The 14,608-nt window shown below is 42.7% G+C and overlaps 1 protein-coding gene across 2 annotated transcripts in view; it reads left to right on the plus strand.

The window, feature by feature from the left end:
• LOC143362018 (uncharacterized) overlaps positions 1-14,608 on the plus strand; it is a 126,957-nt gene that overhangs the window by 98,099 nt on the left and 14,250 nt on the right. For both annotated transcript variants that reach the window (XM_076801787.1, XM_076801788.1), the window contains exon 3: positions 1,421-1,565. In XM_076801787.1, the coding sequence (XP_076657902.1) occupies positions 1,421-1,565 (145 nt within the window). The remainder of the gene's footprint in view (positions 1-1,420; positions 1,566-14,608) is intronic.

Consider the following 14,608-nt stretch of genomic DNA (forward strand, 5'->3'; position numbering starts at 1 on the left):
AAGCTCCTTCGCCGAGGATTTCGCGACGCAACGGTACCCTAAACGGGTGAGGTCCACGGCAAGGATTGTTTTCGCAATCATCCTGAATTCTGGGCGTTTCCTCTGCTTTCTTTGCCGTCTGATCCTTTTTGTTCTACAAAGCGGGGAACACGGAGGATAAATATTATCGCGCATATATCGATAGCGGTAATAGAATTCCCGCAGTTGGTACCGCGCGTACAGTTTTATCTACTGTACAAAAAGGATGCCGTTGTTGTCTGTGTAGCCGGCGGCCGTGTGTATTTGCGCGTTGCAGTTTTGTTTGCTTATCCGGTGTAGAGCCGGTAGCGATGTTTAAAGTACAAACCGTCGACGAAAAACGACCCCGGGCATTTCAGTTTTCGGTGGAGTGGACTATTTAGAGATTCCGTGATTCCGAACTTCGGGGCAAAGCGAAGTAAGAAGTCCGTTCGCGTTTGTTGTGTATTAATAACGAGGTTTAACCCTCCTTATACTGTGCCGGAGTCATTCGTGACCCGCCGCGGTCGAGCGACCGTCAATATGTACAATTTTATTCCGATACGACGATTTCTACAATGATTTCTCGATATATGTCAACAGCACGGATCTTGGCCGCAAAGTAAAAATTTCTTACTTGAATTGCAACGAACTGAAGTCAGATTTTATTATTTTCCTTCTTATTATGTTTAGCAGATTGAAAATAATATAATACTATGTTTAAATTTTTCTAATATTTTTCCTACTTAAAATTACACCTACTAGTTTTTGTTATAAATCCACCAAATCCGCAGTCTAGTCATGTATCATCCGAGAGACATACTCTCCCGAAGGTATCCGCGGTAGTGGGGATAATTCCGCGACGCTTATCATCCAGGCCTCGGCGACATATATGGAGAAATCACTGTACTTCGAGATAAGAAAATCTTCTTTTCGGAAAACCGGTCGTCGCCTTGTATCGAAAGAAAACTGCAGCGAAATATCGGCGTGGGTCAGAAATGACACAGGCATAGGCCTGGAACTCGGAGGAGGCGGAGGTTTAAGGCGTAACCGTGACTCTCGTTAAAAGTTTCGACTGGGAAACCGCATAGTTATCCTCTTAGTTTGCGGGGCTTAGTTCACGGAACGCTTTAAGAAATTCCGTTACGACGCCTTCAAGGCAGATTAGAGTTTGCGAAAGCTTTTTGAACAAAAAAAAAAAAGAAAATTCCGTTTCTTGTTCGCCGCGGTGCGTTTCATGCATTCGAAATTGTTTCGTTGCGCCCACCCGCCGAGCATCGTCTGTTTCCGGTTGCGTTACCTCCGGTGGATTCTACATTTGAAACGTCACGCTTGCGAAAAAGATGATGGACGCGGCCGCGCACCGCCAAGCATGTTTACCTCTAGCGGCCGTTATGTTTTTACGTTTCTTGTCGTTTTACAGGCGGACTTGTCTTGCAAAAACACAGCCCAGGCCGTAGGCGCGATTTATACTCGCACGAACTTCGTAACGCTGAAATACATCACCGACGCCTGGGGCACTAAAGGAAATGGCTTCAGTCTCGTTATCACTGCCGTCAAGGATCCCAGTGAGTACTTTTCTCTCATGCTTCCACTCTTAGACCATGTATACTTACGGCACAGGTATAGTATGTGTATAGGAAAGCCCAGCCTCCAGTGAAGCAAAGATCTCTCAATTTGTCACGAGATAATTTCAAAATGGCCGCCACGCCATTGCACATTGTCGATCGCAAGAAATAGAAGCTAAATTGAATGTTATCCCTCCCCTTAATGATTTTAACAGAGGAGAAATTGTATATTGATCTTCAATTACTTTAATTTTTCAACAATTTTGCCATGAATGCATAAAGATCCGCAGCCTAATAATAACTAATCACGAGGTAGATGTAAATTATGTAAAAATAGCAGTACTACCTTGAAATGTTGTGAATCTGATCGATATGTAACAAACATTCTGTAACTCGCATAATGACTCCCAAGCTAAGCGTAGGCACTGTCCTTATGGTCCCTTGGTTAAACGAGCATAGCTTGTACATCTCTCGAAGCTGTGACGTCACAAATTCAGTTATCTTTTCTTCAAGGAAAATGATCTGTGCCAAGGTTCCACTTGCAAGCTTACATTGCGAGTTGAAATTTCCACCGAATTCTACATCTCGTCGGGCTAACTGCGATTTTTCGACAGTACGCATTTTTTCCCTCGGTATTTGCGAATATTACGATGCAAATGAGTCGGCAAGAAGTTTCAGTTTCGAGCGACTTTCCGCAAGAAAGTGGAGCGACCGTCCTTTCTTTCCCCGATTCGAGAAAGCCCTCTTTCAAGAATGTTCTGCTCGAGTTGGTTGCGCTTAATGAAGTAGTTAATGCCCGGTGATTAAAAAAAAAAGGGGGGGGGTGAGCTCGGCGAGCCGGAACGGCAGAAAGAAATTCGTCGCGGAGCGTTTCCCATTGTTCGCGTCGGCTGATAAGACTCTCGTTTAAGTTCATTTCGAAAACGCGTTCGTTTCGACGAGAGCAGCAACAATTCCGCGAGTAAAATCCGGTGTAAAGCGGCTCGTCGATGGGTAAGATGCACGCGAGATGACAATTTCCCTGGCGAAACTGCCGTTGCCGAAGAGTGGAAGAGCCAATTACGGGACCGAAGCGGAAACAAATTCGATCCAATAAATATTGCAGAGAGCTAGAACGCGAGGTGGACGGCGAGGACGGAGATAAACGCGGAACAGAGCGAGTTAACAACGTTCCCTATTAACGGCGTTCGAATAACCGGGTCTCGTTATTTTGTGGAACGGTCTCAATGCCCCCAGTAATTTCAAATTAACAGCGAGGACATGGCGAAAGATAATACTGTCATCCGGCCGTAGAAAATTCGCTCCTCTGCCGGTTCCCGGCTGGAAACGAGTAAGATAGTCGCGTCCGTGAAATCTCGGTGAAATTCTAACGCTGAAACTCCGTGATAAATTAAACGCGACGTTTCGCTTCCAACTCGAATTTTCTCGGGTTGAAAAGTACCGGGGTCGCAGAGCATCGGACGGAGAGAGGAAGAGAAAGCTCGGAGCACGGCCGGATCTCGGGGAAACAGATTCGCGAGCTCCTTCGCCATCGATCATCGGCCTACTAAACAATGAAAAACGAAAAGAAAAAAAAAGAAGAACAGAACGGTCGTTTATTCCACCGCGCACCGATGTTTCCAGCTAACAACGACCCTTGTCCGCCGTCGAACAAGTTTGTTTAGCATTTTCCAGAGATTTATCGGGCCGCTCGGCCTCGCAGCCCTGCTTTTTAAGGTCAAGAGAGTCGTTTTGTTTGCAACTGTCGATGCACATTGCAACCCCGTGCCTACGTGCCTACTTTTCGAACCATTAACCCGTGAACGCACTCGAATACGTGAAAACACGTCCGAGAGCCGCGTTGTCGCTTCGCCGCACAAAACAAACATTTTCGCGACTGAAATTAGAGTCGATGAGATTTAAATAGTCGTCCGGCATCGATCCGGAAACTTCCGGTTTCGGCTTTGCACGGGGTCCGGCTGCATTATACACAGTGTTTCACCTAACTCGAGCATCTGTAATATCTCGCTTGTTTTTATTCGGAGGGGCAAATATTATGATAGGCGAAATAATTTGTTCAAAGTTGTAGTTTTTGAGATTTCAAGGTCATCGAAGTTTCTTTAAATGGAATGATATATTTTTATTATCGCTGTATGATAGCCGAGGTCAAGACGAATCTGACGACCTGTAATATTATGACCTTCACGTGACCTTGAGTTTGTTATCACCAACGATTCCACACTTACACACTTACACTCCATGGACGCTGGTGTACAGCTTGTCGACGCCATTTCGGGTTTTCAGTGTACCAATAATGCATATTGTGTGTATTCAGTTGTCTATTCATTATATTATATATTATATCAAATAAATATTGAAGTCTATGTAGTATGTCTATTTTGGTGTTGTTAATGTACAGCTATTGTGAATAAGCGATATTTTGTAAATAATAATGTACAGTTAATGTGCAAATTTACTCCCTTTTTTTAGGAAATTACGAATTACAAGGAAGTTCTAATCACTGAAACCGTGAAATAAATTAATTAGTGCAACGGGTTAATAGTGAATCGTAATAAGGGCTAATCAAGTTCCTGGCCACCTGCGATTCCGATATCAAAGGGTAGCAGAGAATTCGGTCAGAAGCTGGCTATTGAACGGGGAATCCAATGATTAATTCAAATTTTAGATAGTAAATACTATTGATCCCCCTTGTAATTTTATATAGATCCGATAAAGTGATTAAAGATACCTTTGTCTGTTCCCAGACCACTGAAAATCTATAACACCCATAGAATCGTCAATTATGATACTGCAAATTATTACTACAAGTGTTCTCTGTGTAACAGTAGCAAATAAAATAATTAATAGACCGTGAATCTTTGTGTAACATAAAAACTTTCAAATGCAGGAGTTAAATAAAAAATTTCTTTCACTGATAATATTACTATATTAACAATAATAAATCGTAAATTCCTTTGATCTTTTTACCGTTTTAAATTGCACTCATTCATTTGCATTGCGAATATATGAAATCCGCAGTATTAAAACGGATTATGCAGGTGGACCATATTTATCGTATTATATCTTGATATTTAATCAGTATTGTGCATGGCGTGTTACGATAGTCCTTAATCCGGGAATACTCGAGAAAAGCTTAAATAGGTGTTAAATATTAATGTTAATAATAACATTATTACTATTTTTTAATTCACTAAATAATGTTATCCGATAAAATTTTTATATCGACGTTATTCGTTTCACACGCTATTTCTGCAAGGTCATTACAACGGCTTATCCAGGGGATAGACTCGCCATTTACGACAAATAAAATGGAGTCCAGAAAGGAGGTATAAAGTCCGACTAAATTAATGTTACCGTGATAACGTAATTATAGATATCAATAACAGAAGTTATTGGCAATATTGTACATCTTCAACGGAGCTGGGATATCGAGGAAGACCATAAACAATTTAAAAGAATTTTTACATTCTCTATCATTTTAGCAGATATTTGTTGAACTTGTCATATAAGGACAAACCAGTGGTGATTGAATTGTAAATTGGTTACGATTTTAGGCTAAATCTTAAACTTACAATTATAAGGACTATTTATTAACACGAGAAATCTCGAACTCTCATTGAACATTGAATTATAAGACTGCGGATCTTTATGCAAAATAAAAAATATTTGCATTGATTACAAGACACAGGAACAAAATAAAAATTTCTTTCTTCTTTTAATTATTTTATTAAGCCAAAATCAATACGCTGGTCTTTTTAATATGTCTACTGCTTTAAATTGTGCTCACCCATTTTTGTCATAAATGCATAAAATCCACGGTCTAATTATAACGGAAACATTGTCGGCCTTCGCGCTCCTAACTTCGTGTGAAATAATCTTCAAATATTCTGGCCGTGCTCATTTTAAAGAGTTCTACACCTTCGCGTCTCTGAACAATTGTTTCGAAGTCCCTTTCTCGTTATGAGAGGACTTGAGGAACTGAAATTGCTTTTTTTTTCTTTAGAAACTCAGAACACAGAGTTTCAACCATTTTTTTTCCACAGTCGTTTCAACGCGACCGTTTGGAGGGATATTCCGCCTGGACAATGGCCACTCAAAAGTTGATTTGCGATTTTTCGTCGCGTTTTTATTACACTTCAAATGGAAAACAATTCGAAATACCCATACCGTGTGTGTCAAGCACACACGCGCCATCATTTTGTCCAGGAGTGTAGCTTTCGAAGCTGTGACGTCACAAATTCAGTTATCTTTTCCTCAAGGAAAATTATCTGTGCCAACGATGTCCAGGAGAGACCGGTTCCGATTAAATTCGCGAGGAAGAGTCCTTTTTATAAATGTTATAATTCATTATTTATACGGATCGTGGAAAATTCATTACGCCAGCTATACCGGTAATGGACGCCGAGCCTTTTAATCTTTAATTTCAATTAGAAGTTTCTCTTCGGGGCCGGCCGAGCCGAATGGACTCGACGCGCTTTTATCCGCTGTTAAATATTCGACGAACGATTGCGTTCCCAAAAATGAATAGCCATCGGAATCGAAAAGCGACTGGCCCGGGAATAATGCAAAACGAGCCCGCATGTTACGTTTCGGGAAGCTGACAGCCCCGGCGAAAAGTCAAGTAAAACTCCGGTGGCAAACAATCGCGAAAGTTCTCGCCGATATTCCCCGGGCTAAACTTCATTTGCATGCAAAACAGAACGAAATTATCGGCACAGTGTAATTCTCGAGTCAAAGCGGTTAATAATTTAGTTTCGCCCGCAGAATTTTCTAACGCCGGCAACCCTAACTTCCGCTCGCTCTGGCAACACGGTGTGTGTTGCCGACTAACAAATTAGCCGGTCAACGCGTCGGTTTATGTATATTTGCGGCGAAACTCGCGTCCCCATCACTATGGAATTGCCTAACGCGATTCGGGTAATTTGATCGACGCGGCGGGAAAACTAGGTTCGATTCGAACTATTGGACCCAGTAAGTGCCATGCCGCTTATAAGGCAGCATTGGTCCGTTCACGCTTTGATCGCCAATCTAGAAACCCGAAAAATTCCATAAAATCAAAGTAAGTTATTTAACGAAATAAAAATTGCAAAATATTAAATGCACGATACTGAGTAATCCTCCAACTTTCTCGCATGTCACAGATCCTACTTAAGTTTAGTACAATGAATATATCAACGTAAAAATTCATTTGAAAACCTGCACAAATAATTCCGTCAGCCGGGTTATAAATAATTATAAGTTCTTCGCGCGACACCGCTTACAATGGGTGCCAGAACGAGAGGTTATGTCTTAATGCTAAAACTATATCGGTGTGGGTCAAAAATGACTCCGGCATGGGCCTAGAGCTCACAGGATTTCAAGGGTTGAAGGGCGTTCGAACAGTTTCGTGAGCCACTGTATAACTATAAACTATAGTTAATACAGTGAATTCTCGATATATGTCAACAACACGGGTCTTGCCAGCGTCATGTATCGTACAGGAGACATACCTGAGCAGTGTCAACACTCCTCGGCGTCCGAGGTCCCTCACGGGATGTACCCTGCGGTAGTGGGGATAATTCCGCGACGTTTATCATCCAGGCCTTGGCGACATATATAGAGAAATCACTGTAACGCCTAAATGTTGACTTCGCTGCCCTTTTAACGTTAATAATTGCGCACAGATGTGCTATTGTTTTGTGTAGGAGTGTACGTGTCTCGCGTAAGCCCTAGGCTTTCTGTCTTCTCTTCAAGATCGCCTTTCTCTCCTAATCGGACGCACTTTCAATCTTCCCCGCTTCAGCCAAGACGTTGCATATCGATTCCGTCCATCGACGTGTCGTCCGCTTTCGGGCATTCGTTTTCCCTCTTTCAATATCCCGGGCTTACGCCATTTTTTTCTTTTTTTGTTTTCTTCAAGGCGTATCGCCGCGAAACGAACGGAGGCAAAAGGGTAAGCAGCTCGACATCGATCTTCTGTAACGTGTCGAGAAACGGGTACACACACTATATTAAAAAAAGTGGTCCGCCCTGGGAACGAAATTGCAGAAACGTTCGCAACACACTTTTCTTTCGATCCCGATCGCGAGCTCGATCTTGAAGAATGATTCGCAGAACGCGTTGCACGTTTCCGAGCTTGGAAAAATACGTTCGGGGAGGGGGGGGGGGAGAGGTCGAACCGGTGTTTTTTCTTTTTTGTGTGTGAAAAGATCCGAAGATGGAAACCTCCTTAGCTGGCCGGAAGCCCAATTAATCACCTCCCGCGCGAGATTCGTTAAATAGATTGTTAATGGACTGCTAAATTCAGACGGAACTCATTAAATAGCTCTCTAGTTTTTCTCGCTCTCTCGTTTCACCTTTGTGAGTTGTTACGTAACAAGATTTAATCGCAGTTTTTTCTGTCCTGTCGGCGCCCCGTCGGGCGGGGCGAAATGCTAATTAACGAATAGCCCGGCGAACATCCTCGCCGACGGTTAACTGGACGAATTTAAGGAGAAGAAAGCTCCGACAATGTTTACGTCGTGTTTTTATTTCGTTGGTATTCGCGTTGTTCGTACGGACAAAGCCCCCAAAGCATAGTTCCGGAATGCAGGCTTGATGCACTTTCATAATAACATAAGGAACGTTCGGCGCGTCGCGGAAAGCTGTTCACGTTTCTAAAGCTCCTTTGAGCTTGTTCCACGTTCCGCGTTATCCTCGTTTTCAGCGTTATCTCTCGTGGTTCATGTAAATTGCTTCATCAACGATTTACGCAGTATCTTCCGTTACCATCGCCGAAGAAAATTAACGCGGGCTACGAGGGCGTGGCAGAAGTTTTACGGGGATCTTCCGACTTTTTTTCCGTGCTTTATTCGTCGAATCGACTGTAAAGTTTTTTAATTAACGGCGGAAAACATGAAAGTTACATGAAATATTAGCTATTCATTGAATTAGCAATCTAATTTGTCGGGTTGTTCGTTTCTCGAGGGTAACGGGGTACCAAAAAATATAATGGCGGATGGTTAACACAAAAACTTATTGGACTCTCTAGCAAATTAGTATTCCCATATTTCTCTTGTCGTTGAATATGAATCTGATGTAAAAATTACAAAAAGTAAAATGGCGGATTTAATATAGCGGATGCGTAACACAAAAAGTTATTGGACTCTCTTGAAAATTAGTATTCCCATATTTCTCTTGTCGTTGAATATGAATCTGATGTAAAAATTACAAAAAGTAAAATGGCGGATTTAATATAGCGGATGCGTAACACAAAAAGTTATTGGACTCTCTAGCAAATTAGTATTCCCATATTTCTCGTGCCGTTGAATATGAATCTGATGTAAAAATTACAAAAAGTAAAATGGCGGATTTAATATAGCGGATGCGTAACACAAAAAGTTATTGGACTCTCTTGAAAATTAGTATTCCCATATTTCTCGTGCCGTTGAATATGAATCTGATGTAAAAATTGCAAAAAGTAAAATGGCGGATTTAATATAGCGGATGCGTAACACAAAAAGTTATTGGACTCTCTTGAAAATTAGTATTCCCTTATTTCTCGAGCCGTTGCACATGAATCTGATATAAAAACTACAAAAAAATGGCGGATTCAATATGGCGGACGGGTATGTGAAAAATGATTTGATTTCCATAAATATTTGGTGGTAGAATGTTTTCGGTAACTCTACGATTCTGAACTTAAAATTTCAAAAGACGATTTCAATTTTTCATTCATTCTTTTCAAATTTCCAAGTTAAAATTTTGTTAATAAAATCGTTTACCGAGATTTTATTGAAAGTTTCGTAAAGTTAGTTTTGTGTAGTTTATATGCAATAGAGGCTGTACATGAAAATGCTCCTGCTATATTGAAAGTAAGAGATGCTATTATAAGTAACAAAATGAATATTAAGGACAAAGAATGGAAAAATATATTGAAACTAATACCGAGTCTATTAACATTACGATGCTCATTTAACAAATTTCACTACATCTAAATTTCTCCAGAAAATATGCTTGTAACAAATACCGTGCTACCCCCGCGTCACAAAAACCGATCGGATGACCAAAGTAGCGTCTAGTGGCAGCTACATTTTCAAAATAATACAAAAGTATCAACTAGAAGTGTATAAAAGTATGAACTTCAGCGTTTCCCGACCACCGTGCGACGTAGAAACTCGAAATTCGATAATCGAATTAGCTCCCGCCGAAAACAGAGGAAGACAAATTCCCGACCGGACGCTGGCCTTTGAAATCGATAAGGTTAATGCAATAATAATCCGACCGAGCCGAGCTGCGGGCCACGGATCCACCGGCAAATAATTACAATGGAATTTCGGCGGTCAGCGGAGAAGGGGTGGCTGTCAATCGAGCAGGTGAGATGGATTCTGGGAAATTCTGGTGAAGTTCATCAAACGTTGTCGCTCGGGGAGAAAATCTGCTCGCGGAGCTTTCTTTTTTCCGCGAAGCGCAACGACGCTGCGCTCGTGCGAGGAGTACGGTTCGGTTCGATTTCGCGTGCCGTTATTCCAAGATGGAAGCGGCGAAAGGGGGCAAAAGGACTGTTGGAACCGATGCGAAAGGATCCCGAGGCCGTTCTCACGTCGGTGGAAGAAAAGTCAATATTCTTGGCCGTAGGACTCGTAAAAGAAAGGATAACTCGGTCGTTTCGAGTGAATTGAGATCGTACTTTCGTTCAGGAAGCGGGAACGATTCCGCGAGAGCAAACGAACCGCGGCCCATTCATGAAATGCATTGCGTGCTTATACAGCGCATTAGCTGAATCGGCGAGGATGAATCGAGCGAAGGGCCACGGAAAAGAAACTTGAAAATATGATTGCGTGATCGGCCGTCGTTCTAATAAACTTTCCATCTGTCCGTGGGCCACACAGAAATAACTCATCCATTTTAACGTCGATGTCCATTTAACGTTCGAACGCCACTAGACCAGCGTCAACATTTTCACATTGTTTATATATATACTTCGATAAGAGTCCACTATCGACTTTCAATGTCCCGTTAAATCACCAATAAATTCGTTACTCTTAATTGAGTAAACGGTAACGAGAACCAGAAATATAAAATCGAGACAATACAAATCAGAAAGAGTCATTCGTTCGACCAACCTCTTCAGGAACGAACTTTCTGACGAAGAAAAAACAGGGATGATTCGACATGCGAAAATAAGGAATATTTTTTTCGACGATTTATATATATGAAGGAAGTAGAATGGGTTGGTCGATTCGTGCCTAATAACACGCATATTCGTTTCAAACTCGATTTTCTCGACAAAATTTTATTCCCTTTCTCGATTTATTTTTACAGAACGACGAATTTCTTGTTTTTATCCTTGAGAAAGTCTGTAGAGAACTTATATTTTCCCCCACAAATTTCGATTTTGAGATGAAATGAAACGTACACGTGCCAGTATCCCTGCAGAGGTTGAGAGGAAAATTTGTTTCGCGAAGATGAACCCTTAGCACTCGACTGTAAAGCGCCACTAAAAATTGCTGCATCATTATTAAAAATATTTTTCACATTACTACATTTGTTCGTATTCAATAAATGACTAAAAACTTCAGCATTGTACGAGTAAATTGCACTATTTTCGTACGTGCAACACGAAAAAAAAAATCTATAGAAGGAAAATACTTTAGGTCGGAAGAAATGTTTCGTTTCGGAGTTAAAGTAGCTTCGAGTGCAAAGGGTTAAACTCAGAGGACAGGATCAGGTTTGTCGCGTTAAATCGACCGGCATCTCGTCGTAAAAGGGGAGGGGGAGCGGAGTCGAAATTCGTCGTGCTACTTTTCCGAAACGATACGTACGCGCATCGTAGGGTCGACGGTGTAGCGACCTCGACGCGGAATTAGGGGCGGAGGGAATATTTCCATGGGGATGCCTCCCATGCCGCGGCGCATTCATCGCGGCAGCACTCTGGCGCAACCTTTGTGCCAAGATTCAGCCTCCACTCCGTTTCCGGTGGAGCCTGGATGCGTCAGAATTCCGGCAGCAAGGCAACGTCGACGGGAACGGCGCGGAGGCGGCCTCGTTACCAACGACTAATGTGTTTATATGCATTCGCGCGACGCCATTTTCGCCGTTTGTCCATCACCGGCAACGTCGCTGCGACTGCGAGCCTCGTCGGGACCATTCGGGTACACAGCCGTGCGACGATGAATGTTCGACGGCACCGTGAACCCTAACGGGCAAGAACGTCGAACATTTTGTTTCCCCGTGCGGTCCCTTAACCCTTTCGAAGTGGGGACAATGCGTTCCAAGTTAACTTTCAGAGAAAAAAGTCAGGTCGCGGCGGTCTTGTCATTTTCACGTTGCACGCGACTCCGATCGCGATCCATTGTTAACGAGTTGCAGTCCCGATGCAATGTACTAATGGCGTTCCATTCGGAACAGTGCAAGAAATCTTGCTCGAAAAACGGACAGAGGGTACACACGGTCAATTACAGAAAGATCGGCACGAATCGGATCGAGGCAATGAGAGAAGGAAGGAGAAGTCTCGATCACTCGTTTGCCGGAAGATCAAGAGATTCCGTCGAGAGAGAGAGAGAGAGAGAGAGAGAGAGAGAGAGAGAGAGAGAACGAGAAATGAATAAAACATAGGGTATTACTTTTCGATCGATTCTTGGTAGATTATAGCGTTTCCCCATTTGCAGGGTGTAATGGCGTCGGAGCCGTTGCGAAGCAATTCGAACGTTCGCGTTGTAAGAGCGCCATTTGCAGTGGCGGCTCGTTAGCAGCCATTAGCATCGTTGCCGATACTAATCGATGAAAACAACGCCAACGACAGGAGGGAATATTTCTACGCGACGGTGTTTAACCTTCCGATTGCCCTAATAATTTCACGGTGGACAACGCCGTGAGCGCGAATCCGCTCTAATTTGCTCGGCGCACCGATGAAATTAACAATAGTCGTTAAGCAAACACCCCCCCCCCCCCCCCCCGACTACCGTGAACGTTAGCGTCGCATAGTAATCAAGCGGAACGTTCCCAGAACTTACGTACAATTGCGCGTTCTGTGCTCGTTGAATCGACGTTAGCGGCTCGCACGATCAAACACCGCGAAGCGACGATTCTCGACGGAGAAATATGCTTCGGAACCAAACTGGAAATTGTTTACACGAATTAGCAGCGGCGCGGAGGCAATCCTTGAAATACCGGAGAAGTCACGAACCTATGGCTGCGATCGGGCAAATAATTAACGGGCGCTTAACGCGAAATAGACTTCGGAACCAATTTATTTGCAGAATTTACGAGGTTCCGAACTCAAACGTTCCCCGGTCTTGGAAGTGGCGTAGTTCCCAGAGTCCATAATGCCCTGCGGGAAGTTAACAACGAGCCCCTCGCGAGTTTTCATTCGGTAGAATCGCAAAACTCCATTCGCGTCGAAAGTTTCGCTCGATCGAAAATATACAGGGTGTTCGGTTACTGCTGGTACAACCGTAAACGGGCTGAATCGACATTAAAAATGTCTGTCGAGAATGTGGAAGAAAATTTTCTCACAGGAGCCCCCGTTTTCGAGAAAATCGAGTTTGAAAATTCGGCGGATACTAACATTTTATTCTGCATTTTCGACTTACTTTTTTATGCAGAATCATCCCCTTTTCGGTTTCACCACCAGCGAGTTGCCGAACCACCCTGTATAGCGGCTTCTCTCGGCGATTATTATAGAAATCCACCGCCCCGCTATAAATCCTTAGTCTGATGCAATTTTTAGTGAGTAATAGTTCTCAAAAAATGTGAAAAATTCATATACAGTACCTTCGAACATCCCCAATTAAGATAATCGCGTTGATCTTGACAGACAATTTATTGACGTATTTTATATTATAGATATTATCAAGCAAAATGCACGAATTTTACAAACTATTCGAAATCGTCCGGATACGAGTAACTTTTACAGTTAACAGGGTGATTCGACATTAAAAATATCAGTCGAGAATGTGGAATAAAATTTTCTCACAGGAGCCCTCGTTTTCGAGAAAATCAAGTTTGAAAATTCGGTGGACACTAAAATTCTACATTTTCGACTTATTTTTTTATGCAGAATCACCCCCTTTTCGGTTTCACCACCAGCGAGTTGCCGAACCACCCTGTATAGCGGCTTCTCTCGGCGATTATTATAGAAATCCACCGCCCCGCTATAAATCCTTAGTCTGATGCAATTTTTTGTGAGTAATAGTTCTCAGAAAATCTGAAAAATTCATATACAGTACCTTCGAACATCCCCAATTAAGATAATCGCGTTGATCTTGACAGACAATTTATTGACGTATTTTATATTATAGATATTATCAAGCAAAATGCACGAATTTTACAAACTATTCGAAATCGTCCGGATACGAGTAACTTTTACAGTTAACAGGGTGATTCGACATTAAAAATGTCTGTCGAGAATGTAGAATGAGTTTGAAAATTGGGCGTACACTAAAACTTTACTCTGCATTTTCGACTTCTTTTTTATGCAGAATCAACCCCTTTTCGGTTTCACCAGCAGCGAGTTGCCGAACCACCCTGTATAGGGGCTTCTCTCGATTATTAGAGGAATCCGCCGCTCCTCGCGCAATCGTTTGAAAAATTACAATCTCTCGGAACCGTTTAGTCAACATCGGCAGAGAGGTTCGTTTCATTTCTGCGAAGGGATACGTCGCGAAAGATTTGTAGGTAACTCGATCCCATTTTAATCAGGACTCGCCCCGTCGCTCCTCCCACTTTTTCTTCCCCCCGTCTCAGGAATTCTTCGAATCCTGCAGAATGGCCAGGAACAAACGGAGGAGATAAAGGCGAAAAGAATTTCAACTATTAAATTATAGAAAATTACGCTTCTCTTCCCTCCCACCCCCATCACCGACGGTCGCCGGTTTTTCCTCGATCCCGTCCAGCCATTTCTCTCGCGCCAATCCTTTAACCCTACGTTTCCCGTTTTATTACCTTCGATTCCGAACCGCCCTCGAGAGTTATAATTGCGAACCGGAATGGGAGGAGTCATTACCCCCGCGTTCCATCATCGGCCACTTTGTTACAGTCTGCCGCGGAGATATCTTCGACAAACTTCTCATTTCTTACGCGTT

The sequence above is a fragment of the Halictus rubicundus genome, chromosome 16 (assembly GCF_050948215.1).
Source record: "Halictus rubicundus isolate RS-2024b chromosome 16, iyHalRubi1_principal, whole genome shotgun sequence".
NCBI lineage: Eukaryota > Metazoa > Arthropoda > Insecta > Hymenoptera > Halictidae > Halictus > Halictus rubicundus.